The sequence below is a fragment of the Syngnathus typhle genome, linkage group LG6, assembly GCF_033458585.1.
Source record: "Syngnathus typhle isolate RoL2023-S1 ecotype Sweden linkage group LG6, RoL_Styp_1.0, whole genome shotgun sequence".
Taxonomy (NCBI): domain Eukaryota; kingdom Metazoa; phylum Chordata; class Actinopteri; order Syngnathiformes; family Syngnathidae; genus Syngnathus; species Syngnathus typhle.
Window position 1 is genome coordinate 4,243,932 of NC_083743.1, and position 25,496 is coordinate 4,269,427.

At 46.4% G+C, this 25,496-nt stretch overlaps 1 protein-coding gene across 3 annotated transcripts in view; it reads left to right on the plus strand.

Annotated features, from left to right (window-relative positions):
• The window catches only part of igsf9ba (immunoglobulin superfamily, member 9Ba), a 43,069-nt gene extending 18,036 nt beyond the window's left edge, over nucleotides 1–25,033 (plus strand). For 2 of the 3 annotated variants that reach the window (XM_061281350.1, XM_061281349.1), the window contains 18 exons: nucleotides 1,045–1,191; nucleotides 3,953–4,104; nucleotides 5,433–5,550; nucleotides 6,807–6,948; nucleotides 7,472–7,617; nucleotides 8,445–8,728; nucleotides 8,799–8,918; nucleotides 9,315–9,465; nucleotides 10,164–10,287; nucleotides 11,071–11,246; nucleotides 11,324–11,550; nucleotides 11,619–11,703; nucleotides 11,784–11,945; nucleotides 12,013–12,058; nucleotides 12,888–12,974; nucleotides 13,494–15,110; nucleotides 18,077–18,210; nucleotides 18,288–25,033. In XM_061281350.1, coding sequence (XP_061137334.1) covers nucleotides 1,045–1,191; nucleotides 3,953–4,104; nucleotides 5,433–5,550; nucleotides 6,807–6,948; nucleotides 7,472–7,617; nucleotides 8,445–8,728; nucleotides 8,799–8,918; nucleotides 9,315–9,465; nucleotides 10,164–10,287; nucleotides 11,071–11,246; nucleotides 11,324–11,550; nucleotides 11,619–11,703; nucleotides 11,784–11,945; nucleotides 12,013–12,058; nucleotides 12,888–12,974; nucleotides 13,494–15,110; nucleotides 18,077–18,210; nucleotides 18,288–18,490 — 4,121 coding nt within the window. In that variant the 3' untranslated portion in view covers nucleotides 18,491–25,033. The remainder of the gene's footprint in view (nucleotides 1–1,044; nucleotides 1,192–3,952; nucleotides 4,105–5,432; nucleotides 5,551–6,806; nucleotides 6,949–7,471; nucleotides 7,618–8,444; nucleotides 8,729–8,798; nucleotides 8,919–9,314; nucleotides 9,466–10,163; nucleotides 10,288–11,070; nucleotides 11,247–11,323; nucleotides 11,551–11,618; nucleotides 11,704–11,783; nucleotides 11,946–12,012; nucleotides 12,059–12,887; nucleotides 12,975–13,493; nucleotides 15,111–18,076; nucleotides 18,211–18,287) is intronic. The other variant, XM_061281351.1, reaches the window with a different exon arrangement.
• Nucleotides 25,034–25,496: the final 463 nt, after the last annotated feature.

The window sequence follows — 25,496 nt, forward strand, 5'->3', positions numbered from 1 at the left end:
GGCCTGTAGATGTCAAATGATGTTTTGAAGCCAGACCAAACATTATTTGCGGGAGATAAACATTTAGTTCCTTCATGCAACTGATTTTGAGGTTTCAAATAATTCTGGGAGAGGGGCTCCCCAAAGTTTTGGATTATACATGTTGCGAAAGCCCTAAAAATGATAATTAGGATGCACTGCGGTTCACTTGAGCAGCAACGGCTCCCTTGATCTCAAAAAGACACCTCCCGCCCCGACTCAGCACTTCAATGGCCGACCCAAAAATAGACCTGACTTTTTTTTTTTTAAGACTGCCTTTTTTTTTTTCTTCTCTCTCCTCCTGCAAAACTGCAGTCGCTGCTCACCTCCCACTCCATTGAAAAATGTCCCTTTTCCATCTAAACGATGGCGGCGATCCCACGGTCGATGCCATCGCGCGTTGCACAGTTCCGCAAGAATGCACCGACCGGCACCTCGAAGAAAAAAGAAAGCGGGTCATATACGGCCGTTCGTTTACACATCAAAGTCTGCAAAGATGCTCCGTCTCAGAACACTTGTCAAGCCCAGCAGAAGCAAACGTTGTAGTCTGTCGGGCTGTCAAAGGCGGACCGCATGCTCGACAGACGGTCGAAAGGCGGCGGATTTCGGCAGGCTCGCTTTCTTCAACTTCTCCCTTCCCTTGTGATTTGCTCCCCGTTTGAATTCCAATTTAGCCTGAACGGTGAAGTAGGAGAGGGGTAAAAAAAAAAAAAATCGTTGTGTGTGAAACCGTATGCCGACTTTGAGATGGAAGGCTGTTTTTTTTCCACCCACGCAGATACTTTTGGTTAGGTTAAATTGTGGCCTCCAGGAATGTGTCTGTTTTGCGGCCAGTTGGCCAATTTCACGTTTATTTGAGATGGAAAATAAACTTATTTGCATTTGACGCCGAGACGTCAGAGCCTGTCACCAGCCTGTGGAGTCTGACGATTGCGCGCTAAAAGCAAACTCATTGGTCGGTAATGATTCGGCGTCCGCTCTGGCCGATTTATTGACAACTGCGTTGTGTTTGCCCCACGTCCGCAGGTCGAGCCTCTCTGCACGGGAAGGCCTCCCTGCAGATCGAGCCGGTGCGCTCGGAGGACCAGGGCTGGTACGAGTGCCGGGTCCTGATGCTGGAGCAACAGTACGACACCTTCCACAACGGCAGCTGGGTGCACCTCACGGTCAATGGTGAGTCTTCCGGCCTCAGGGAGTAAGATTCATATTTTTATGGAATATTATGACTTTTTGAATGCTAAGAATGTCACATTTCATTTTTTAGAATTATAAGTAATGTGACTCCTACTAATACTGCTACTCATTGGCGGCGCTACAATTATTTTTTTCTGGGGGGAGCAAGCATATCAGGGGGTTAATAAAAAAATAGCTTCAAAATATGCAGATAAAAATAGGGTTAGGTAAAATATGGGGAAAAATCTCTGAAAAATAAGAAAATACCCGAATGTCAATCATCAGACCTTATTATCGGGGGGACAGTGCCCCATCCCCCCCCCCAGCTCCGCCATTGCCACTACTGCCACTAAACTTCTATTAGTGCTACTACTACTAGTTATAAAAATAACCAAAAATTACATCAATAACAATGATAATATTTATAAGAATTATCTGATGATGATACTACTATTATTTACCACAACCAATACTATAAGAATCATAATACCAATATATGATCACTATCATAAATTGACCAACGCAAAATTGCACTATATATGTCATCTTTTCACCTTTTATTGATTTTTGATCATTTATAAAAGCATCCAGTCTTTAAAAGTTGTGGCCAAGGTCCCAGTGATGTGCGTTTTCATGAGACCGGTTAGAGTTATTGATTGTGGTTTGTTAAAGGCAGTTGTGAGACGTCGTCTGCGAGCTACTAAAGTGATGACTGGCTGGGAAAATAACATATCTGCACCTTTGCATTTCCTCGCCAAGGCCCCCCGAGCGCATTAGTAAATCCTATGCAGTGTACTGTGTTTTATGTGACGAGTGCGTTTTAGCCAGCTTTCCTATCAAGCTGTATTTTTTTATTTTTTTTTGCAGATGTGTGCGATGCAACAAAAACTGCCTTGCCTGCACGATGCAGCATTTTTTACACGAGTAAAAATAAAAATAAAAAGTTGTTAATTTTCCACAGGTCTCTTAACCTCCTGTGTCATTCACACGTGTATTTTTGGTGTGTGAAATGTGATTATGCACATGTTTTACCGTGCCTTGCCGATCTCCCCATTTGAATAACGATGACAAGGTGCTGCTGTGGAATCGTGTACTGTCGAGGACCATTTATAAAACTCGCAGCCCTGCATAATCACGTTGGAGTGAAACACGCTGATGTGCGTGAAGGCTCAAAGTTTTTTTTTTTTTTCTTCCCACGATGGCGTCGGCAAGCGTTACATAAAACGGCGCCGACACGAGAGCGTCCCCATTTTCTGTCCCGCGCGGCGAGTGAATAGGTCAGACTGTTTTAGTTTTTATCAATGTCTTTTTGTTGTGCTGGGCATACTGCACCTCTGTCGCTTTACCTCATCAGTATTCACGCTCAGCGTCCTGCTGCGGAGCTCTTCACTCCCGTCAGGCCTTTCAACAGCAACTAATAATATCTCGAATAACGTCATCTCGACTTTTTTGTTGTCCGGATGTTGAGAATCAAACATTTGCTGTTGTTGTTTTTTTCCACTCGACTTTTTGTCGGCAAATAGGGCGGCAGCGAAGTCGTGGAGGAGTCGCCAAACGAAATCCAGTTTGCTCTGAAGACCCCTTAAAAGAAAATATCACAATGATGGCGTAGGTTCAGAGTGCTCACATCAAACAAGTGGTGCGAGGGAAGCAGGTGGCGTCCTTTTTTGCTTTTTCTCCTGTTTACACACACGCGCTCACTCACACCTCCTTTGGAGTTCCTGTTCGGTGGCCTTCGCTTCCTGCCAAGCGGACGGCGCATTAGTGCCCACTCAGTGGCAGGTGTCAGATGGCGAGGCCTTGTGCCCGAAAAAGAACAGTGAGGCCAGTCTCCCTCCGGTCTGCCTCTCTCCCTCCATCCCTCCTCCTCATCCTCTACTTCTTCCTCCTGTCTAGTCTGCCTGGTGCTTCCCTTAGCTGTGCTTTTCACGCATCACTCAGCTTTGCAGACATCAAGACAACACTCGACGTAAGGAAAAAAAAAAATGTGTCATGGGCATTGACTGCCATTTTTTTTAGTCTTAGCATAAATATAGTGGACTGAGTTAACAAGGGTGAACGATCCTTGGGATCAACAATGGGATGCAGACCTCGATTTTAAATGTGTATAATTGATGACGGGAGCGCTGCCGCAAGTAGGACAAAGTCGTGATGCCCGGCTGACTTTTTTTTATTTATTTTTTTAAGTGGAGCGACTCCGGTGTTTCGCTGTATCTGACAATAGAGTCCCAAGTTGAGCGATGAACCCGCTGCGTGTGCCGCTCGCTTGCTTGTCACAGCGTGCTCGTTCCCACAAGAGCTACGTGAGATTGGGGTCAGAAAAGAGAACAGGGTGGTTACGTCATAAAAGTAGCTCCGCCCCTAATTGGTCTTACGAGCATTTGTCCACATATCCCAATCAAATTTAATCGGAAAGAAAATCAAAGAGACAGACAAGTTGGTGTGACGCCGCGTGGCAACTTTCCCAGCAGCGAGCAAGTGGGCCATTTGTCGTTTTCCTTTTAAAATGAGCACACTGCCACTATTTATCATCTGAATTACTCATAGCGGAGGGGAAAAAAAATGGAAAGAAGGTTTGTTGGCCCCTCGGGTTGCTGGTGATGAGCTTCTTCTCGGTGGCTGCCGTTGAAGCTTCAGAGACTCTTTGGGGTGATGCGAGGATATCGAGACTTTTTTCTGGATTTTTTGAAGGAAAGTTTGTTGTGATTGGATGCGAGTAAATTTTGTCAGTTTTTTTTTTTAAATTTTTATCTTCCAACAGCGCCGCCGACATTTACATCGACGCCGCCGCAGTATGTGGAGGCCAAGGAAGGAGGCAGCATCCTACTTAGCTGCTCCGCCCAGGGAAACCCCAAACCTGTAATCAGCTGGCTGAGGGAAGGGGAGGAGCTTGCCACCAACACTAAATATTCGGTAAAACAAAAATATATGATGTCGTTTTATTTATTTTGCAAAGAAGTCAAATTAATGTGAATGATTGATGGAGAGAGAACATCTTCATGTCCACCAATTGCCTTCACAAAAAAAAAAAAAGATCTCCACTAAATGTTCATTATTAATTGCGGGCATCCAATTGTACTCATTTGACCGTTTCACTTAAATTTGAATTTTGAACAAATCCAGAAGTGAGCCGAGTGCTTATCCGCTCTCCTCTGATATTTTTCTTCCTGGGAAACGCGTGCGAAGAATCTTGTCCAAATGTTGGTGTGTGTATATGTGTGTGTGCTGGTGTGTTTGCTCACCCGCATGCTCTCGCTTCCACAGAGACTCGCCAGAGAAATGCAGGAATGTGTCAGACAGGAGCTGGTGGAGGCGGACGGGTTTTAGGGGGGGGGGGGCGGGGTTGTCATGGTGCTCGTTTTACTTAACTTTATTGCTTTAGTTATGCGCACGGAGGAAAAGGCTCCATACATTGAAGATGTTAAACAAAAGAACGGCCATATGTACAGTAGTCGAGTTTCGAATTGTCAGCGTTTTGAGGCTTTCCAATTAAAGTGCCTTCCCAAACAAACACCTGTTAATCTTCTGCTGCCCCCCCCCCCTCCAAATAAAGCCCACTTTAGATAAACACCTGCTGGTGCAGTTCTATAAATGAACACATTTCTCTAAATAATGCATCCTCCAAACAAAGCCGTTGGACTTGAGAAAATCAATGCCTTTCCTCCCAAAAAGTTCTGTTCAGCACTTATGTGAATAAATGCCTGAACTTGTCTAGTTCACAAAATAAACACGTCCCCCCCTTCAAATAAATGATAAAAAAAAAGAGAGAAACTCGGTGGAAAAATTCCTTTAATTCAGAAAAAAAATGTCTTCCTCTGATATGAACGCAAGAAAATTTCTCTCTTTCTATTAAAAGTCATCATAAATTGTTTCCCAGGCATCAGATTGAATCGACATTTCATATTTTCACTGTTTGTTTCACACTTTGACTCTCAGCCTGTCGCGCATAAACTGCGCGACAAATACGACGCGTTAGTTAATCTTGTGACCGTTCAATCGCTTACAGCGTGTCAGACGGAGAATATGTGGCCGAGTTCCTCGAGCTTAGCTCTTTTCTCCCTCGGCTGCATAATGCATTGACTACAGCTGTTTGTGACTTGAATGGACGTGACCTCACAACCTGTTGCATAATTTATAGAGGGATGGGGGGGGGGTGCTTCTCATATGCTCTTTTATTGGTTCTCATTGAGGCAGCTCAGCAAGCACTTCATGCAATGTTCATATCATTATTTCTTTCTCAGGTGCACGACGGAAGCCTGACCATCCTCGGCATCACCCGCGACGACAGGGGCGCGTATACGTGCAGAGCCTACAGCGACCAGGGGGAGGTGCTTCACACCACCCGTTTGCTGGTGCAAGGTACGAGTGGGTTCACACTAGAAGGTTCGTGTTAGGGGCCCATAAACATAAAAAGATTACATTTACCAATAAAAACTTGAATAGTGAGCCACATGCTGCTTCACCACACCTAAAGCGCTCCCATTGGACGTGTGTTGTACTTGTTACTCTTTCCTCTCCATTAACTCCGATAGTCCGACATGTCGTGTCTCGTGTGCAGCTCACCTTCCTGAGAGGTTTGACGTAACGTAAACAACAACCTTGTCTAAAAAAACGCAACAACGAGGGAAGTGCTAGATTTTTTTTTTACTCTCTCCTGGGTCCGCGTATGTCCGCCTCGCCTGTCAAGGTTGGCCTGTCAGCACTCTGCCAGTCAATCAGACTCTCTTTCAAGCGGTTGTTTTGAAACTTTTATGAATTGCATATTATGTGACAGCGAGATTTTGATTGGATTGACTCAAACTCAATTTTGGGGCCATTAATACTCTCTTATATGTCGCATACTAGCAACAGAATCCATCTTAAAAAGAAGTTCAACAATGTTCTAATTTATTTTGTAAGGGTTTTGAAGAAAAAAAAAATGCAATAATTATTCTATCAAGAAACAGAGTTGACACACGAGTTGCCTTATCGGGCCACATAAAATGATGTGATGGGCCGGATCTGGGCCCCCGGGCCTTAGCTTTGATAGCGGTAACTTAAGGGACCCCCCAAAAAGTTATGCAATGACATTCTGCCACATGCTGGGTGAGTTTTCTTGACCAAGTTTCTCAATTTTCACCCGATTGTGCCTCGTTGTCCCTGTCAGTCGTCCACTTTTATGCTCAACGCAGGAAACGAGCAGCAGGCTTTTTTGTATCTGGCCCCGCTCACAAAAAGACATCTTACCTTTCATGGCTTCTGCTTTTATTTTCCCCTCTTTTTTTTTTATGGCGAGTTAAGAGTGAGTGTGCTCTCAAGGGGGGACGGAAAGGTTACAATGTGAAGCACGCGCTAGCTCGACAAGCACAACCAACAGTGGCTGCCGTACTGCGTTGTGTCATCGCTCTGGTGATTTGGAGTGGAAATGATGCATGTGCTCTCTGCAGAAGATTGTACAAGTGTGACGTTCAATAAAACCTAAAAAAAAAAATGGCAAAGGAAATATTTAACAAGCAGCTTCATTGTAGTGTGCTTCATTTAAGCTAATTAATGTCACTACAAACAAAACTACAATTCTGTGTTAAGAACAGCCGGTTGATGATAATATTATGGGTGAACAACATTTTGTGTTTCAGGGCCTCCGTTCATCGTGTCCCCGCCAGAGAACGTCACTGTCAACATCTCCCAGAATGCATTGTTCACCTGCCAAGCCGAAGCGTATCCTGGCAACTTGACCTACACCTGGTTCTGGGAGGAGGATAATGTCTACTTCAAGAAGTAATTATATTATTTTGCACATCATCAGTGGAAAGATGTTTTTTGTTGTAATTATTGTCAGAACCTTTTGCAATGTCAGCATCTTCGAAAAGAAAAATTTATTGTATTGTGCATATTTGTCAAAAAAGACAACTTCAGTTGTTTGACTTGAAAAATGGTATCAAATAATGCCTGATTTAAAAATAATGACATATTTTGAATTTTAGACGAAATAGTAAAACTATACAAACTAAATAAAAATATTAAGATCATGATTTAATCGACACGCTTGATTTTAAATTTGGAAAAAATCATTCAAAAAACAGAAACCAAATTCTTTATTCGTTTAAATTGAATAAATTTAAAATTAATGCAATTTATAATCCCTTTATTGAGTGCAATGTGTCAATTTTGTCACAATCAACTGTTAAGACTCTCTGCTGCTCTCTTATGGCCTCTTCATGTAATTTAGAACGCTACACGCACATGTGTGAACCGGTCTGTGTGTGCGTTGAAATAAAACCATGCGTGTCGCCCCATGCAGCGATCTGAAACTGCGAGTGCGCATCCTCATCGACGGCACCCTCATCATCTTCCGGGTCAAGCCCGAGGACGCGGGAAAATACACGTGCGGACCGAGCAACAGTCTGGGCATCTCGCCCTCGGCGTCGGCCTACCTGACCGTTCAGTGTGAGTGTTGCCGTGGCAACCGCCGCCGGTTGGGGGTTGGGTGGAGGAGAGAAACAGCGTGGAGCCTGCTCTATTATTTCTCACTACTATGCGGCCTCCTTGCCCAATTTCAAGGTTACGTCAAGACATGCTTTCACGGTGTCGCCGTCTTCATTACATTGGATTATGTTGTCCTTTTCATTTCATTAAGGCCCGCCATTTTCATTTCATATGGCTGCCATCTTCATTTCACGTGGCAGACATTTTTGTGTTAAGATGTAGCCGGTCTTGATTTCACGAGGTATGAAATTGATTTTCATTTCATCGTTAGCCGTTTTTAGTTCACGTGGCGGCCGTCGTTTTGTCATGTCTTCATTTTATGAGCGATCCATTTTTGTTTCCTGCATTTCCGATCCATTTTTGTTTCCTTCAAGAGAGAAGGCCTCTCTCTCAGGCTGGCTGCCTTCACCGTCAACCGTTGTGCGCTAGCCGAGCTAATTTGCTCCCCGCTTGCCTCCTGCCAGTCATTGATTACCGTGCTAAGCTATGTGGGAACGGAGCGCCGAGGGGGAATTGACGACGCTGCAGCCACGGGCGCCCAATATATATATATATATTTTTTTAAATCAGTTGTCCCAGACAATTGGTATTAACTGTACAGTATGTTTCAATGTCACATTTCAACACTTTGATTTATTCTCTTATAAACATGCCATTAACCCTGAAAGCATTGGGATTTTTGTAAAAAAAAAAAAAAAAAAAAAAATTGTCTTTAAATCATATCTTTGTAGCTCTCCTCATCATATCGTGACTTCATTCTCCTAAAATGTCCACTTGATTCTCTCCAGACCCGGCCCGAGTGATCAACATGCCGCCAGTCATCTACGTCCCCCGCAAACTGCCAGGCATCATCCGCTGCCCGGCCGACGCCAATCCACCAGTGACGTCGGTGAAGTGGGAGAAGGACGGCTACCCTCTGCGTGTGGACAAGTACCCCGGCTGGAGCCTGACGCCAGACGGGAGCATCCGGGTAGCCGAAGCCACCGAAGACTCCCTGGGCACCTACACCTGTGTGCCTTACAACGCCCTGGGTACCATGGGCATGTCCCCCCCTGCCACTCTGGTGCTAAAGGTACCACGTGGAGCCGCCAGTGGGTGCTCCTGATAGATTCTGACGCCAGCGTTTGTGTGTCCGCGTGAAGGATCCCCCTTACTTTAACGTGAGGCCTGGGGGGGAGTACCGACAGGAGGCCGGCAGAGAGTTAGTCATCCCCTGTGCTGCTTCTGGAGACCCCGATATTCCCAGCATCACTTGGAGGAAGGTGAGACAAAAATGACTTTTTTTTTTTGTTGTATTTGGATTTTGTTTGAGTAAAATTTTCTGCTTCATTCTTGTATAATAGTCACTTTATTTTACGAACATGAAAATATCTTGAGCTGTCAAAATTATGAGTATTTTTTATGAATTAATTAAATAAATTTGAATAATACATTTGAATAATAAATGATTAATTAAAGAATTAAACTTTTTCCTGATAAATGTTGACATTATTGTCATATTAAATTTTTTAAATTTTTTGACAAACTAGTTTTTTAATTGCAAATCTTGGACTTATTTTTTTTTATTATTATTTAACTTTTGGGGCCAATTTTACAAGTGGATAGTAACAGTTTTACTTATTTTGGCTTATTTTCATTCCTTGAAAATCTACATGCAGGTTGGGAAGCCAAGCCGGAGCAAGCACAACATCCTCCCGAGCGGCAGCTTACAGTTCATGTCGCTCAGCAAGGAGGATCATGGCGAGTGGGAGTGTGTCGCGACCAACGTGGTCACGAGCATCACTGCCAGTACCAAGATCCTGGTCATTGGTACCATTACACACCCACACACGCACACACACGGCTCATCATCATCAGGTCTTGAAGTTGATTATCATGGCTCTCGGCCATGTGCTTTGTGCGATTCCCACGAAGCAGCGAGCAATAGACATCTCGTAATCTGCTCGCCTCTATCCAATTTGGCCGTGGGCGTCATTAAAATTTCATTTCATCTTATCCGTAATAGCTTTATGTGCCTCATTTGAAGACTCATTCTGTAATCAAAGCGTGGCACCGCTTTTTTTGTGTGTCCAGCCAGTGGAGCAAGGACGTCTTTACTGCAAACTGTAAAGTCACAGCCGGATGAGTCACAAGAACGGTTTTGAGGACTAAGCACAGTGACTTTGCCTTTAAATCAGCACAACTAATGAGAGTCCCGTTCTAGTCTTAGTTTGCTTATTACATGTGAGCTGTGGTATGTGCAGTGCTAATGCGAAACTAACTTTGGTCCCCCAATTTCTTCTTGTATAATGAAAATATTATTTGACTGTTTCCGCTTTGTTGTTGTGAAATGACAGCATTCTTCCTAGAAAAAATTGCATCTTAATCCTCAAATTATTTCAAATTTATTCTTGAAACGTTAATCGGTGCACATACAATTATGACTCACTGGATTGATGAATAGAAAATATGCATTGTTTCTTTTCCTTTATGCTTTCTATTTGTGTGTGTGTTTATGACCCACTCAGGCACCAGCCCACACGCTCCCGGCAACATCCACGTTGTGCCCTCGACCACCTCCGCTAATGTATCCTGGGAATCGGGCTACGATGGCGGCTTCGAGCAGACTTTTTCCGTGTGGTACGGTCCAGTGTGAGTGCATTTACTCGACTCAAGATTGAACCGAGAGACTGTTCACACGCATTGATTGGCAACATTCACTGAAAACAAGCTCAAGTCTCTCATATCTACGTGTGAGCATTTTTGATGTGAGATAATTACTGTCCCTATCTTTTTCTGCACAACTCTGATGGGGAAAGAAGGAGACGTTTATTCGAGGAAGGGTTTTTTGTGTGTGTGTGAATGGCACACGCAATAAGACTCTTTTTTCTTCCTTGGGGGGGAAAGCAAGCAAGGCGTTTGCTTTTTTTTAAGTAGATAACAAATATTCATTAATTGTGCTTGGGAACTTGTTTACAACAGGCAATAATACTCGGTCAGCACTTGTTTTTTTTTTTTTGATGGAAAAAGGGAGCCGTTCATTTTTTGAGCAGATGACAAGTAATATTTTGTACTGCCAAACATGATGCTATTGGTATGATCACAACAATGAAAGATAACGGCACAAAAAGGACTTTATGTCCCTCTGGGGGGGGAGGGGGGAGTTATTTTTTCATTACAGAGCTGGAAGAAAAAGAAGTTATAATCAGGTGACTGTAATATTGTTTCCCTTTCGTTAGTGACCTTATTTCCCTGGTGGATCACTGTAAGTAGGTCACTTGTGTGCGCAATCCAACTTTTAACTGTGACGCCGGCCAGTTTAAAAAATAAAAAGCTAAATATTACTCGCACTAGCAAACACCAGACACAAGCTATTGTATTAGATTTAAAATCTTCTTAAATTCTATGGTTTCTATTTCCTTCCGCCGTGCACAGGTCAAAGAGAGTGGACTTCGGTCCACACGACTGGCATTCCATGCCGGTTTCTGGTGCTCAGACGTGGTTGCTGGTGCCAGGGCTGGAGGCTGGGACAGAGTATCAGTTCAGCGTGCTGGCCCAGAACAAGCTGGGCACAGGCCCATTCAGCGAAGTTGTGACAGTCAACACTGCAGGTGGGCTTAGGTTTGAGTGGCCATCGACACTCTGAATTTCAACAGTCCCGGAGTTCTGTTTGTCTGTGTTCCCCCAGGCTCTCCTCTGGGTACCCCAGAACCACTGGTGCTTCTTACCCCACCACGGTGCCTCACCGCAAACCGCACTCAGCACGGTGTCCTCCTCACTTGGCTCCCCCCGGGCAACCACTCCTCTCCCATCAACCGCTACATCATGGAGTTCCGCCTCGGGGAGCGATGGGAGACCCTGGACGACCTGATCCCGTCCACTGAGACTGAGCTAGTCGCCAGAGACCTGGTTCAGGTATTTGTCCATTTTAGTCGAGCCAATAGAAGCTTAAAGATCTTAGGTATGTTGTTTTCGGACACCAGGAGTCCTGGTATGAGTTTCGAGTGATGGCAGTCATGGAAGACTTGATCAGCGAAAGCAGTAATGTAGTGGGAGTGTCCAGCACGGGTCAGTATAAAACAAAAACTTACCGTAAAAATGTTGACCATGCAGGAACTGATTTTCTAACCTTCCATTCTGTCCCTCAGATCCCTTCCCCCCCGCGGAGGTGGCCGACGAGGGGCTGGCTCGCCCGTTGGTGGCGGGCGTGGTGGCAACGATTTGTTTCTTGGCAGCGGCCGTTCTCTTCAGCACTCTGGCGGCGTGCTTCGTCAACAAGCAGCACCGGCGCAAGCTCAAACGCAAACCAGGTCACTAACCGGCGTACGCTTTCGGTATCTCGCCGCACGTGTTAACCGTGGACGTCTCCCCCTTCAGATCCCCCCTTGTCCGTGACACACTTCAGGAAGAGCGTGGAATCACCGTAAGTAAACGCTGACGTCCGCAGTCCTGCATCTTCTTTGGCGTTGGTGCCGGGATTTGCTCAACGCAGCATAGCGTAGCCTATAAATACCAAGATAGCAGACAAACATGCCCCCTAGTGGCTGTGGGGAGAATAGACAGGGACATCAACGCGCGAGTTGGCTCTACTCCTCCGAATTAACAGTCTTCACACATCTACGTGAGTCAAGACGTAGAAAAATAAGATGATGGTGAATGAGACTAGCCGTTAGCCTCGCTAGCTTCGGCCTTACCGATCACTGTTAGCACCACGCGATCGAGACCTCACTCACCAGTTACGGTGCAGATTTGACACCGCAGTGAATGAAGGTAAAAATATGTTTCTTTTTGTAGAAATGTACATTATTATATTTATGGTTATCTAAAATAATATGCTAGGTGCAAAAGAACACGCACAGAGGTGAACGTGTGCAGATCACAAGCAGATTAAGAGTTCAAAGCAACCTGGGCAGCATTTAAAGCACAATGTGGCCCAGCAGCAGCGTGTGTGTGTGTGTGCGTGTGTTTATTGATTTTGTATCTCCATGTGTGTTCTTTAACCTCAAACACTGTCCGCTCTCTGCATGACCCTCAGTGTTCAACACTTTTTTTAAGTTGTTTAGCTGCGCATTGACCGACCGTACAGTGTGTGTGTAATCATTTGTCTGTGTTTAAAAAAAAATAATAATACAAGTGCACTGCAATTGGAGTAAAACAGGCTCATTTGTGCCAGTCGTATGCAAGCAGGCCTCCTCTACTTTTTGCTACAGTTAAAGATGAACTAGGCCCGTGTTGTTTGTTTCCCGCCGCAGGCCTCCTCTCACCCCCTTGCCAGGGGTAGAGCCCTGCTGGGACGAGCCTGCCAGGAGCACTTTCTTGCCCCCGCCCGCCAGCCCCCTGTGAGTGTGCTGCACTGCACTGGCCTGGCATGCATGTTTTCATACAAACATGACCTTTTTTTTTGTTGTGTTGCTTTTGCATGCCGAGACACTTTTGAGATACACGCACAGCAACTCGTCGTAACGCCGCTCTTGGTGTGGGCAGATTGAGGCTTTTTTTTTTGTGTGTGTGTGTGTCATCCCTGCTTTGTTTGTTAGCTGTCTGACATCTTCAAGTTGCCATACGCTTGTCTTTACAATCATTTGTTGCATCTTAAAAAAAAAAAAAAAAAACACGCTTTTGGTATAACTGCTAGAAAAAGAGATCCAGTCACCCTGAAAATCATATTGAAGGAAACTGCTGAAAAAAAAATCTTCTGTGTCCTTGGAAAAAAAAAAAAATCTATCATAGGCTACACACAGACCTTTTACATCTTTACCATTTTTGCGGATACGTGAGCAATCCCACAAGGCGCTTCAGAGCACCTCCGAATTGGCTATTACCTTTTTTTAACAAAGCCCCGTCTCTGTCCCATTCAGATTGTCATCAGGGAAGATCAGCCCAGAGAGCTCGCCACCATCCCGGCCTCGCTCCATTTCTTCCGAGGGTTCCCACGGACCCGGGCTGTACGTCAGGAAACTGCCCAGCCCTCAGCGTGACAAGGACAAGGAGCTCTCCTTCTACAAGAAAACCAAGCGTGCCATAGCCAGCAAGAAGTACAGCGTCTCCAAGCACGAGGCCGAAAGCACCACGCCGATCGAGCTGATATGCCGCGGCCCCGACGGCCGCTTCGTCATGGAAACCAGCCCGCCGCCTCGGCGCATCCAGGGCTTCCCCTTCGCCGAGGAGTCCGACCTGTACCCCGAGTTCCGGCAGTCCGACGAGGAGAACGATTTCGACCCCGGGCCTCTGCCGCCCATCATGCCCACGCTGCGGCCCCAGCTGTCCCCGACATCTTCCAGCCTGGAGTCCACGCAGCCCCCAACCTACAGCCCCCACCTGCACAGGGCCATGGAAGGTATGAGCTTCGCAGAGGGCGGCGCAATCCACGCCTCGGGGCAGGCCCCGTCCGCTCGCTACAGGGGCTTCCCCCAGGGCCCCTTCTATGGGTATCTGGGCAGCCGCATCGAATCAGGGATCCCGCCGCCATTCTACATGCCCGACGTCAGCCCGCATAGCTCCGCTCTGTCCTCACCGCCGGGCACCGCCGAGGGGCCCTTTGGCTATCCCTCTATCCCCGAGGAGAGCGGCGAGATGGAGCACCATCAGTACACCGCCTCCGGCCATTCTCTGTCTCGCAGCCCTCCCCCTCGCTCACCTGAAAGTTGGCAGCCTCACGCGTTACCCTTCCTGGGTCTGGAGGGTCCACGCTTCATGTTCGCCTCGCACCATCCTTTACATCATCCTCCGGACATGGCCGAGCCGCCCTCGTACGCCTCTCACTCGCTCCCGCCCGGTCGCCTCCACCTTCCTCCCATGACGGATCCGACTAGCCCGAGACTCCTGCAGCTGGAGGTCCCCGTGGCTCCCCCGGGCAGAGCCGGGCCCCCGGGGCCTCCGGCTAGGCGTTTAGCTATGCAACAGGCCCAAAGTCTCGGCCAGCTCAGACACACGGCCCACGGAGTGGGCGTACCAGTGTTGCCTTACCCTGACTCGGCAGCCCGCGCAGGGAGCCCAAGCACAGCCCCCAGTAGTAGCCCCCAGTCTTGGCTCAGCCCGAGGGCGGGGCGCCGAGCTGACCCCGGCCTGCCCCCCTTAGTGCTCCAACCCTCCCGCCTGTCCCCGCTCTCCCAAAGCCCGCTTAGCACCCAGCCGGGTTCTCCGGATATTCTCGTGCGCCCGCCTCCACGCTCCGGCATCCTCCGCACCTCTCGGTCTCTGGAGATGGCCGAGCTCAGCCTGCAGACCTCGGCCGCCGCCTCCCGGAGGTCCTCCCTGACCGCCTCGCCCACTCCGAGTCAGGGCGGCAAGCAGGCCGGCCCTAGTTACCACGCCGCCCACATGTCCTACGCCTCCACGGCAGCCAGTTACCCCTCGCAGTCCCCCTCTCCCCCGTCGGAGGGCAGGGACGTTTTCGGGCAAAGGCCATCCCAGAGAAGGACAGAGGAGGAGATGCTACCCTCAGAACCCTCCCAGCTCCAGGTTTCAGCCTCAGGGTAGGTGATCCTTCCACCAGAGAATAGTCTCTCCCTGTCTGCTCTATATTTTCCAAGTCAATATGACTTCAATGGCTCCGTTAAGATGTAATTAGGACGCATATTGTTCCTTAATATGCAGAAGGCATGTAATAGCATTGAGCACGCATATCTTAATTAATCTCTTCGTCCTGCGAAAAAGTCCATTTCAAATCGGCAATGTATTTTTGATAGCACATTTTGTGGATAATATTGACCCATAAAATAGAGATTCATATACATCATAAAACAAAATGTAGCGAAACCATTCTGAAGCATTCTAGCGATTACTACAGGTAAAAGTAATTTTGAAACTCAGTATAAAAGTTAAACGCAAATTTGTTGCCGTCAGGTGTAATACAGATAGAAATAGTAAATTACTGTAACTGTCTTTACAACAATTGTCTTTATAGATACCACTGTCGAGATAATAAGCGTACCAAAATATCAATATCAATGGTGAACTACTCAATTGTATATTTTCAGATTTATTTTCATGTCGGTAGATGGTCCTCGGTTACCTTGGTTAATCTTTGCATTCGGAAGAAATTACCTCGCCACTCGGTTACGACTCTTCGGGCGCGCCTACGGAAAGGACAACTTTGGATTTGTTTCCAAAAACATGCTAATACGCGGTAATTCAGTTACAAAAATGTCGTATATATGCCCCCGTGTCGTTAGCGGCCCCTTTCGCCAAGCATCGAGCCAGGACCGACCGGCTGGTCCGTTTCAATGGTCTCCAGACGGGGGAAGTTGTAGCAGTGTATAAGGCTGCTGTTTGCTAGCGGGGCGAGGGTCTTACCTGATTTGTCTTTGATTGATCTCAGCTATCTGGGCAGCGTTGTGACCCGGCCCACCACGCCGCAATAGGTAAGGGTCGGACCCATGTTTGACAGGGGAGGGGGTCAGCAGGTGGAGGGCTCGAATCACTCTCTCCTTTAAAGGGGAATCGCTTTGGGTGGTGCCTCTGTGCTGGATTCAAGTGAGCGCCATTTTTTTTTTGCTAATACTGTAATCATCATGGCCGCAGGGCGCATTTGTGTCTTAAGGCCAAAGTAAGCCTGCCGCGGCACATGTTGCCGCCATTAAAGGCTTGCCAGTGGCTTTGCTTGACATGTTTACCTGTGCATAAATAATCTTTAAAAAAAGAAAAACAAACAGCCTTGAATCAATAGAGGACGCACTTGAATGATAGAAAGGAGTATTCCCCTTTAAAGATTTGTTCCATGTGCAAAATGCCATGCATGCATTCTCTAAACTTCTCTCTATACGACCAAGCAAATAACAAGACGAACTCGACTTCTTTCTCACATTTGTGCTTTCTTTCCTTCCTTCCTTCCGTCATGTGACCGTTTTTTTTTTTAATGGCCATCCTCCTTCTTTGCCGTCATGTGACTCGTCCCTCTTAACGGCCATTTTCCTCTTCCTGCCATCTCCTCCCGTCGGCATGGTGAAGCCTCTTGTGCCGCAGTGTTCATGTCGATCGACATGTGCTGTACCGTGTTCGTGTCTATATGGAAAACGTGCTGCGCTTGAAGCCAGCACGCCGTGACCCCATCCCCCTCCCACACCGGTTTTGTCTCCGCCCCTCTCTGCTAATACCTGCTCTCTCTCTCTACAGCAGCAAGCTATGGACGCCATCCCTAAAAAGATCAGTTAATCCATGTGGGGCTCCACAAACTTGACCTCACTCCACTCAATACGGCCCTTTGGCTCCACTTTGAGCCTCAATTTAACTCATTCACTACCATGGACGGCTAAACACGTCAAAAATCCGTTCCAACTGGGCTGGCAATGAATGAGTTAAATGTTAGCTCAATAAGTTGTAATAGCTCTAACCAAGTGAAACTACACCAACTCGATCCTTTTTTGTCAAGACTGGAAATGTACTTATTAAAGGTGTATCTATCCATCGTGTTCCAAGGATGGGCTTTTAAGCGCATGTGGGCGGCCATTTTGCTGGTTTGCAATTTGTTCTTGTTCTGCAATACAAGAACTGTACAAATGGACATCAAAGCAGAGCAGGACAGGATTTTTTATTATTATTATTATTATTATTATTATTGCTGACTACAACTGACTCTTTAGACTGAACTGGCTGCCAGCCAATCACAAAGCACATACAGCTAAAAGAAAAAAAGTATGTGAAGCTTTAACAAGATGCCACTACTAGTTACAGGCTACTAGTTGTTAAATACTAGTTTCGGCTCACTGTTTCCATACCAGGGTTGTCATTAAGCGGAATACTGACTTCTAACAGCAACTAGTCAAAGAATTTAGCCATTCGATACATTGCATGCCAACAAGATGCCGGCCCACATGTCGTGATTTCACTAGAATAGACTTTTCTTTTTTTCCCCATCTCAAATCTTTTAATAAATACAATTCCAATGATTTTATCTGTGTAATTAAGGATCAATTCCATAAAAGGTGTGTCAATCATGAAATCGAAATATTTTGGCTAATCTGCCACCTTTTTATTCTCTGTCCATCCTTATTAAGACATAGTCATTATTTTATTTTTCCATTAATAGGAAGTGATCAATTTAGCTTTTCTGAAGCAGTCATTATGTAAAGGCTGGAAACCCTCATGGCATATTATTTTTTATGAACAGGAACCAAATTGTGATTTGTATCAGCAACAAATTTACACTGCACGTAGATTTCAATCCGAGCAATTGACGGCCGGAATCAAGTCCTTTGTGTAACGACTGCTTCAAGTGTGTCAACTGTTCCTCTCCGTCTTTTATTGTCCCACCTGGTTGTGTCTAACGCTTATCATCCGTCAGTGCTAATATAGTCTGTGGAGTTTTTCAGACCACTCAGTAGCAGTGCGACCGGTGTGCCGCCATTATTCTGTATTTTCACTCTACGATGGCTCCGAGTGTTGGATTAATGCGAGGACGCCGTGTGGTGTACCTCTCTCTTTTTCTGTTTCCTCTTCTCAGGGAGCCTCTAGGTGGGGCTAGCGATGCTGCTGCTGGGTCTGAGAGTCTCCCGGCATTGCTACACCACTGTATCACTAAAGCTAAGGGAGTGGCCACCAACAATAATAACAACGCGACCTCTGCGAGGAGAACCGGTAAGTTTCGGTCATTATCGGTGAAGATCGTTTTTCGGATCCTAGATCAGATGTCTCCCCCACCCCTCCCATCTCAGGTGCGACTCCCTCTCAGACCCAGCAGCCATGTCAGACCCCCCACGGGGACGAGTTACTCGACCGGACGAGAAAACGGCAAACCAAGAAGAACCCCTATCTCTATTTGGCCTCCTTGCTGCATCGCGGGCGCTCCGAGGAAGACCAGACGGGCATCCTGACCGGCGCCGACTCGGAGGGCCCCAATTACGGGACCCTCCGCTGACCCGAGGGGCCTGCCAAGCTGTTGAACTCCATTTCAAGCCCGCTGTGCCCCCCACCCCACCACCGCAACCCAATCTTAGTATCAACCCGATAGCTTTCGTATGATCTCTCGAGCTGATGGGGGTTCCAACGGAGGCGTCGACGTGAGTACATGAACGTTTAGTTTGGCTTCCCTCCATCTCACTTGAAAAGATATATCATGTATATAAATAGTCAAAACAAGGGAGTGAAGTTCCGTACTACAGTAATAAAGACGTTTTTTTTTTCACTCACGCGAGAGGGGGCGGGCAATGTGGTTCCATATATTTTTTCCAGTGATACAGTGTACTGTTATACCCGGTGCAACCACTCACCAACTTTTCCTACAATACAAATAGTGTCAGTATTTAAACACAGGGTTCTTACCACCAAATATACCTCAGAGTAAACGCAGAGTTGCTGTAATTCTTGTGGTATACTGTACGTACTTGACCTTTTTACATACGGAGAAGAAAAAAAAAAGAATATTAAGGTTTGGGTCACGCGATGTGCTCGTTTTTTTTTGTTTCGTTTTCCCCGACACGTTAGCTAGCGTATGGTTCTCGCTATTAGCTTGTGTTTATTTAGCGGTACTATCCACTTGAGACCGTGTCTTAATGTGTCGATGTTACGAGGACGGACTCGCCGACGGTCGGGAGGTTTTAGACGAACAGGGTGACCAATCGTAAAATGTTGACAAGGATGAATTTCACTTGGTGGCACATCTGGAGGTGCCTTTTTTTGCCTTTGCGCTTTGTCTTTTTTCTAGCTTCGACTTGCCTTTTCCGTCGCCTTCTCGCATTAGTCTCGTCGGGAAGGACTCCAATACTACTGTTCTGTTTTATGCCAGAGAGGAAGCATGACTCCTTTTTTGTTTTCTTTGTTGGCTTTTTATAGTTTTCACCGCGCATTTCCGAGTAGACGTGAAATGCGCAGGGCTACCAAAAGGGAAAAAAAGGCAAATAAATAAACTAATAAATAAAAGTTCATGCAGACGGAGTAAAGGTGCTGCATGTTCAGTAGAAATTTAGCAAGCATACAATTGCCTCATAAAGCTGGAAAGTGCTAAAAGCAATGAATTCAATACAGCGGACCCTCGGGACTCAAGTTATGAAAGAGGTTCAACATAGTTTTTCACAATCTTAATAAACAATGATCCAAGTCCATAGATATTATTGATCACACACATCTAAGACTTGACTAGACAGTCTGCTACTAGCTAAGCAGCACCTAGCGACACACATAAAAACGTTAGCATGGAAACTTTAACGAGAGCACGGCATAATTAATGACGATTAGCATTGCGTTGATTCGTAGAGCATTGAATTGTTGTGTCCCTCAATATGTAATTCCCTGTAAATGCAGAAACAGTAGCGGCGGCTCACTAGCAGCTAGCGCTAGCAACTGAGGCTAACATCAACTCCACCAAAAAAAGTCTGAAAATACAAATGTCTTTGGCAATGTTTTGTTTTGATGTTTTATTACTGTCATTTTCATTTGTTTCTTTGGCTTATCATTATGGATACATAAAAAAAAAGCCAAAGAAAACAAACAAACCACCCTAAAACATCACATTTGACTTCCGTCCAAGTCTCGGGGGTTCACTGTGCTCAACCGCAACCAACAGCACGACTGTTCAACAACCATACATTACTTTCCAGCTACTACTCTGTATGTTTGTTAATTTTCTGACACTAGCCGATAATGAATGTACGTTTTTCGCTGTACAGGAAATGAATGTCGCGATGTCGCAGTGCATTGAATGACCGTTGTTTTCTTCTTTGTTTTTTTTTAAAGCGCAGCCTGCATCCAGGCCAAATCGTTCGGTACTGTTAGGCCCCTTTACGAGCTCTCTTTTCCTTTAAATACTTTTTTCAATCACGCAAACATGCCACAGATGAGAAGTCAAAGCTGATGGTTGCCTGAAAGTGAGCACCCACGCAAATCGGTATACGAAACGGAAATTTAAGAAGAACGGAAAAAAGATCTATATTTGTTATGTACTGTACATGTATCGTATTTGTAAAGAGAACCCGCGTTTTACGGGAAGACCTTCTTGTAATGAGGATGTACAAAACTGACAAGAGATGTAGAGAGAGAAATTAGATTATATACGGTAAATATATTAAACACTCAAAAAAAAACAGTATTTGCTTACAGTACGGCTTTAAGTGGAAATATTTAAAGGTGCCTCATTTGTCACGCTTTTAGCGCACATGGTTTTACCCCCAGAGGAGTGAACGTAACAATGTTAGCAACGTACGATGTATTGCTTCTGCTTGTATATTTCATCCCGTGAAAATGTTAAGCTCCGCAACTTCGATAGGCGCTTTCACGCAGAGCCTGCAAAATTCCTGCAACAGAGTTGTGACAGTAGGGCTGGGTGATTGTTGTGGCTTTATGCTCTGATACACTGTTGTAGTGTTGTCACTAACCGTGGGTTGCTTACTGGTTGTTTCACCAATAATACACGGAGGCAAGGATGCAGTACAAGTCGATCTTTTACTGCCCGCTCAGTCAACATCTCCCCGACTCTCAATACAGACAGACCACACAGTCGAGCACCGAGTGCTCGATTCCAATCTACCACATCCCTCTTTTCCAACTGAGAAGTAGCTTATCTAGTATCGGTTACCTTAACTCTTTGGTATCAACATTGATCACAATTTCGACATGCATATATCAATTACAAACAAATCATGTTTCAACAACCCTAATGGCTTTCAACAATCTTTTTTTTTTCCTTCCGAACCTATAACATTTTATAACACTTCACGATAAACACAAAACATCCACACTTTAATTTCTCCATCACTTTCTTTCTTAACATTGAGTAACAACATCACTTTGTCATTCAGTGTACCTGGCAGGGCGCCTAACTGCTCTGCCACTCCTGGTATAGCATGTGGGCATACTGTCCACAGGCACAGGACAAGGGTTGCGTGGTACCGGTTCCAGTGGTGGTGAGTCCACTGTTGCAGTAGCCTGAGTATGTTGAAACTCAGAGTCCAAATGTTCATCAGGGTGAGAGTCTTTGAACAGGCTTGGGTGTATCTTTCTCAGATGTCGCCTGTTCCTCCTGCGTGTCCTCCCTGCCGGTGTCTGTACAGTGTAGGAGCGTGGTTCATCTCGCTGCCTGATGACAACCGCTGGCTCCCAGCCGCGTCGCGTCTGCATGTGCACCGTGTCTCCTGGGGTCAGCACTGGCAGTTGCTTTGCACGCTGGTCGTAGTGTTGCTTTTGCCGGGACTGCAAGTCCTGTATTCTTTCGAGAATATGCTGTGGGGATGACTGTTTCAGCACAGCACTGGAACATGGAAGTGTGCTGCGCAGGACTCTACCCATCAACATTTGTGCAGGTGTCAGGTTTAGTCCTGTCACCGGTGTGTTTCTCAGCGACAGCAACACTAGATGTGGGTCAGTGCCAGTCTGCACTGCTTTCTTCAGCGCGTGTTTTACCGTCTTTATGGCCCGCTCCGCCATTCCATTTGAAGAGGGAAAACCTGGGCTGGAGTGTGTGAGCTTGAACTCCCATGAAGCTGCAAATGACTGCATCTCATAGCTGGCGAATGGGACATGATCACTCACTACCTCCTTAGGTATCCCATGTCTGGCAAAGACAGACTTCATCTTCTGAATCACCGTGCGAGCTGTTTTATCAGTCAGGTTGAGCACTTCTGGATATTTTGTCAGGTAATCCACCAACAGCAGGTATGACTGACCATGCAGCTCGAAGATGTCAGCTCCAACTTTCATCCATGGCAGTTCAGGAACCTGGTGTGGAATGAGTGGCTCAGCCTGGTGTCTGGGCTGTAGCTGCTGGCACTGCACACATTTTTCCACCATTGTCTCTATGTCTCGTGTCATGCCAGGCCAGTAAAGGACTTTTCTCGCTTTAGCTTTAGTACGCTGCACGCCTTGGTGTGCAAGGTGCAGCTTCTCCAAAATCACTCTCTTGAAGCACTCGGGTATTATGATTTTGTCTCCGACCATCACAATGTCATTCACGATGCTGATATTGTCCCTCATTGGCCAGTAACTGTGTAGTTTACTGTCCAGACTTTTCTTTTTCATGGGCCAACCCTTCAAGTGTCTCTCACATACAGCTTGTAACACGCCATCTGCTGCCGTTGCTGATTTCAGCTGGCTAAGTGTTTCGTTACTCAACGCGTCTGTGGCTTCCAAGGCATACACAACTCTCTCATCACAAGGGTTCTCATTGAGATTGCCACTGTCATTGCACGCTGTGGCGCGTGAGAGCGTGTCCGCGATGTACATGTGTTTGCCTGGTGTATATGTCACATTCAAATCATACCTCTGTAGTTGTAGAAGCATCCCTTGCAGCCGTGCTGGCGCTTTGCTCAGTGGTTTGCGCACAATGACCTCCAAAGGTTTGTGATCAGACTGCACTGTTACTGTTCTTCCGTAAACATACTGGTGAAACCTTTTAGCAGCAAACACTATGGCAAGTAACTCTTTCTCGATTTGCGCATATCTTTTTTCAGTGTCCGTGAGCGCTCTTGATGCATAGCACACCGGGTGGCCATCCTGCAGCAGACAGGCTCCCAGCCCATCCTTTGAGGAATCTGCTTGCAGAGTCAGCGGCTGCTTGTGATCGTAGTACCTCAGAACAGGCGCTTGTGTGAGGGTAGACTTCAGCGTCTGTAGTGCTGCGCTGTGGTGTGGGCACCACTGCCATGCTACGTCCTTCTTTAGCAGCTGTCTGAGGGGTGCCGTGAGTGAGGCTTCATTTGGTATGTACTGCGCCAGGAATTTTGTCATTCCCAGCAGGCGTTGGAGACTTTGTTTGTCGTCCGGGGTCGGCATGTCGACAATCGCTTTGATCTTGGCGTCATCAGCCCTCTGTCCTGCTGCCGTGATGATGTGTCCCATATATTTTACTGTGTTCACTTTGAACTGGATTTTGTCTTTGTTAAATTTCACATTGGCAGACTTTGCTCTCTCCATTACTTTCTGCAGGATTTCATCATGTTCTTGCTCTGACGATGCTGCTATAATCATGTCGTCTGCTATGACGTACACACCTGGAATGTCGCCGAAGGTCTCACAATTCTTTTGTTGAAAGACTTCACTGGCCGACTTAATCCCAAATGGTAGCCTGAGGAAGCGAAAGCGTCCCCACGGCGTGTTGAAGGTGCAGAGCTTAGATGATGGCTCATCTAGCTTGATCTGCCAGTACCCATCCTTCTCATCCAAGATGGAGAAGATGGATTTTCCAGCCAGTCCGCTGCGCACATCTTCAGGAGTAGGAATGGAGTAATGCTGGCGCTTGACTGCCTCATTCAGGTTGCAAGGATCCAAACACACCCTCAGCGACCCGTTCTTTTTCTTAGTGGCAACAAGACTGTTCACCCATTCTGTTGGTTCATTCACCGGTGTTATCACTTTTCTGTTTTGTAAGTCTTCGATTGTCACTTTCAGCGCATCCATGATGGAGAGGGGTACATTCCTGCATGCGTGAATCACAGGAGTGACGCTGGGGTCGACGTGTATGTGATGAACTCCAGGAAATTCCCCCAATCCTGTGAATACATCAGCATATCTTAGTAGTAGCTCCTCTTTGGTGGCTGGCGGTTGTTGTTGTTGTGGAGCCTTTGCCGCGAGCGACCCCATCCTCTTCACCAGTTGCAGCTCTTCACAAGCCTCCCCTCCTAGAATTGGCTTGTCTGCTTGGCTACTCACGTGGAAGTCCAGCACAGCCTTGCGTTTAGACGTTCTGCATTCTAAAGATGCAACACCATCTGCTGTCAGGCGTGCCCCTCCAAAAGCTATCAACATAGTCTTTGTTGGACGCAGCTGAACGGGACCTGGTAGCTGCTGGTATAGCTGCCTGGGCAGCACATTAGCGTCAGCACCAGTGTCCAGCTTGAAGTCAATTGCAACACCTCTGATCGTGGCTGTTTCGCGCCATACAGTGTCCTTTGTTTGGTGTGCTGTTTTCTTGGTTCCATTTCCAATCATGCCTATGTATAAACAGTCCATTTCTTTTTCTAAATTGTTTACAGTCTTTGTCTTACAATGGCTATTTTTCTCATAGCCACCCCTACACACCTTTGAAAAGTGGTTATTTTTTCCACATTTATGACACACAGCGCCGTAAGCTGGGCATTGACGAGGCTCGTGCTTGTTTCCGCATTTACGGCACACAGTCATTACCTGCTTCTTGTAGCTTGGTTTGTTCTTGTCCCAGCTGCGTGTTTGCACTCTTGCTCTATTTAACGCATCCACTGAGGCATCATGGACAACAGGTGACGCTTGCATCGCTTGTATTTGTGACTTGGCGAGTTCTGCTGATCTACATGTTTCCATTGCTCTGCGTAAAGTAAGTGCATTATCACGTAACAGTCTCTCTTTCAGATGGGTATCACTAATGCTGAACACCAATTTATCCCTTATCATGTCATCTTCATGTCTTCCAAACTCACAGTTCTTGCTCTTCTGACGTAGTTCTGTGATGAATCTGTCCACCGATATTCCTGATGACATTGTGTGTGACCAAAACTGATGGCGTTCAAAAACAACGTTCTTTTGTGGACTGCAGTAGCCTCTGAATGCTTCCAAAACTTCCTCCATCGTTGCTTCCTCCCCTTCTGGGGTAATGGCAAGTGTATTATACACTTCCAGCGCCTCTTCGCCGACAGTGTGGAGCAGGATGGCAATTTTAACCCCCTCATTTTTATCCACCGCGCCAGAAGCAACCATATAGAGCTGGAAACGCTGCTCCCACCTGCGCCAGTTTTCAGCGAGGTTCCCCGTGATTATCAGCGGAGACGGTGGCCTGAACTGCTCCATGTCGGCTGTGTTAGCTCCCGTTAGCTTGCCGCTTGTCTTCGGTCAACACGTGTTGAATACTGTCCTTGACTTACTCCGTAACTCCGTCTTCTGACACCATGTTGTGGCTTTATGCTCTGATACACTGTTGTAGTGTTGTCACTAACCGTGGGTTGCTTACTGGTTGTTTCACCAAT